Source organism: Nematolebias whitei, chromosome 12 (genome assembly GCF_014905685.2).
Source record: "Nematolebias whitei isolate Nwh7 chromosome 12, NemWhi1, whole genome shotgun sequence".
Classification (NCBI taxonomy): Eukaryota; Metazoa; Chordata; class Actinopteri; order Cyprinodontiformes; family Rivulidae; genus Nematolebias; species Nematolebias whitei.
Genome location: NC_056509.1, coordinates 2,069,473 through 2,071,652, shown reverse-complemented (window position 1 = coordinate 2,071,652; position 2,180 = coordinate 2,069,473). Strand labels below are relative to the sequence as shown.

General features: G+C 52.9%; 1 protein-coding gene across 1 annotated transcript in view; it reads left to right on the top strand.

Moving 5' to 3' along the window:
- The first annotated feature begins 1,950 nt into the window (after positions 1-1,950).
- LOC119418723 (probable G-protein coupled receptor 139) overlaps positions 1,951-2,180 on the top strand; it is a 26,615-nt gene continuing 26,385 nt past the window's right edge. The window contains exon 1 of the mRNA XM_037686057.1: positions 1,951-2,057. Coding sequence (XP_037541985.1) covers positions 1,951-2,057 — 107 coding nt within the window. The remainder of the gene's footprint in view (positions 2,058-2,180) is intronic.

Below are 2,180 nucleotides of genomic sequence, written 5' to 3'. Positions count from 1 at the left end.
CAATTCCAATGACTGGGCAGGAATCCACGCACCTGGGTACAACTCAAAGGGTGTTTTGGCCTGTGAATGTTCTTCAAAGACATTCACAGCACACCTTTTTATCTCACAGATGGATTTCTCTTTGAAATTAGCCATCATCTGCACTGACATCCTTATGTCAGGGTGGAGATTTTTGCTGAACACGTACTTAAACAGTTCTTCTTCCTGCCAACCTTGCTTTCTGTGTTTCCCAGGATCACCTGTAAATGTGAGTTTTGCTGCCACGTCAGCACATTTATTTAATAAATTGTGTTGATTTTTGACTTTTGGAGTATCCAGTGTCCTGCCTGTAACCTTGGGTTCGACCTTTAAAACACCCATTATGACCGAATGATCGGCTCAAACAAGAACCTAGCAGGCTGTCAGTTCCTTGCGGGGCTGACAACAGCAGACTTCCTGCAGCTCCACAAGGTAACGCGACATTATGTGGACACAGTGGCTTCCTCCCACGATCTGAGGCTGAGATGGGCAGCTACTGAGGATATGATGGACGAGTTTTTTCGCCTCCCTGGACTATATGACTCCCCTGGCATGAAGGAGATTCTTATGGAGGTTTTTGAGGAGAGACGCATGCTGCGCGCTCATCTCCTACCACCCCCTGCTCCAAGCCCTAGTGAGTCCAGTCCGTCACCTGAGTCACTGGAACAACCAGCTCCTCATACTGTTCTTCTAAATGCTTTATCTCGTCGCCATCATCGTAGAAGAGGATGTCAGACCCTAAAGCGCTCCACCGAACACCCAGAAAACTCAGATGTCAGCGGTCATGACCCAACTGTCCCCTGCAGTACCGAGAGGGTCCAGAAGGGCTTCTCTCCCTCCTCTACAACGTTGGTGCTCCCCAAGCAGTCTCACACACATCCTGAGGAGCAGTGGGGAGTTTCCCAAGAGATGGGGCAGCTGACCTCTCACTCTCCAAAGAAGCAGGTGAGCTGTGGCTCACCTGAAGCTGTACCACAAGAAACTATTAACATGTCGGTCAGGGAGTATGTGAACTCTACTGATAAGTCTCCCACTGACTTTGTCGCTTTAAACATGCCGCTCCAAAGACTGTTCACTTCTGTTGCACACAACCTAGATCCACTGTACTTGTACACCACTTACTCTGTCACTGAGAGACTATTACTGTTGATACCCGAACTCAGTCAGATCCCTTAGTATTTCCACATACTCAATAAAATAAGTTTTTTTAAAGAACAAATCTTTGTTCCATCTATCTCCAACTCACCTGTGCCACCACTGATCCCACCAGACACACCTGCTCCTGGTGTCTGTGAGATGTCACAGGACGCCTCTCACCACTACTCATCTGAAGAGTCTCCAGAGTCTGCTGTAGCCGGTCCAGAGTCTGCTGCAGCCTCAACATCTGAAGAGGTCCCCTGGTTGATATCCGCAGAAGACTCTACGTCCACAGAAGCCTTGACGTCCGCAGAGGGTCCCAGGACCGCCGACGCCTCGACGTCCGCAGAGGGTCCCAGGTCCGCCGACGCCTCGACGTCCGCAGAGGGTCCCAGGTCCGCCGATGCCTCAACGTCCGCAGAGGTCCCCCGCTTGACGTCTGCAGAAGACTCGACGTCTGCAGAGGTCCCCCGGTTGATGTCTGCAGAAGACTCGACGTCCGCAGAGGTCTCCCGGTTGACGTCTGCAGAAGATTCAACGTCCGCAGAGGTCCCCCGGTTGACGTCTGCAGAAGACTCGACTTCCGCAGAGGTTCCCCAGTTGACGTCCGCAGAAGACTCGACATCTGCAGAAGACTCGACATCTGCAAAAGACTCGATGTCCGCAGAAGTCCCCAGGTCGACGTCTGCAGAAGACTCGACGACCACGGACGCTTCTACGACCACGCACGCTTCGACGACCACGCACGCTTCGACGACCACGCACGCTTCGACGACCACGCACGCTTTGATGACCATGGACGCTTCGACGACCACGGATGGTCTCACAGCCTCCAAAGCAGCTCTTGAGGTGGTCTCCATATCCACGGAGGTCTCAAGATCTGCAGAAGTCCCCAGATTGACGTCAGCAGAAGAGTCAACAGCCTTGATGACCATAGACACGGCTACGCCCCCTGCTGCAGTCCCAGACATGGCTACACCCCCTGCTGCAGTCCCAGAGATGGCTACGCCCCCTGCTGCAGTCCC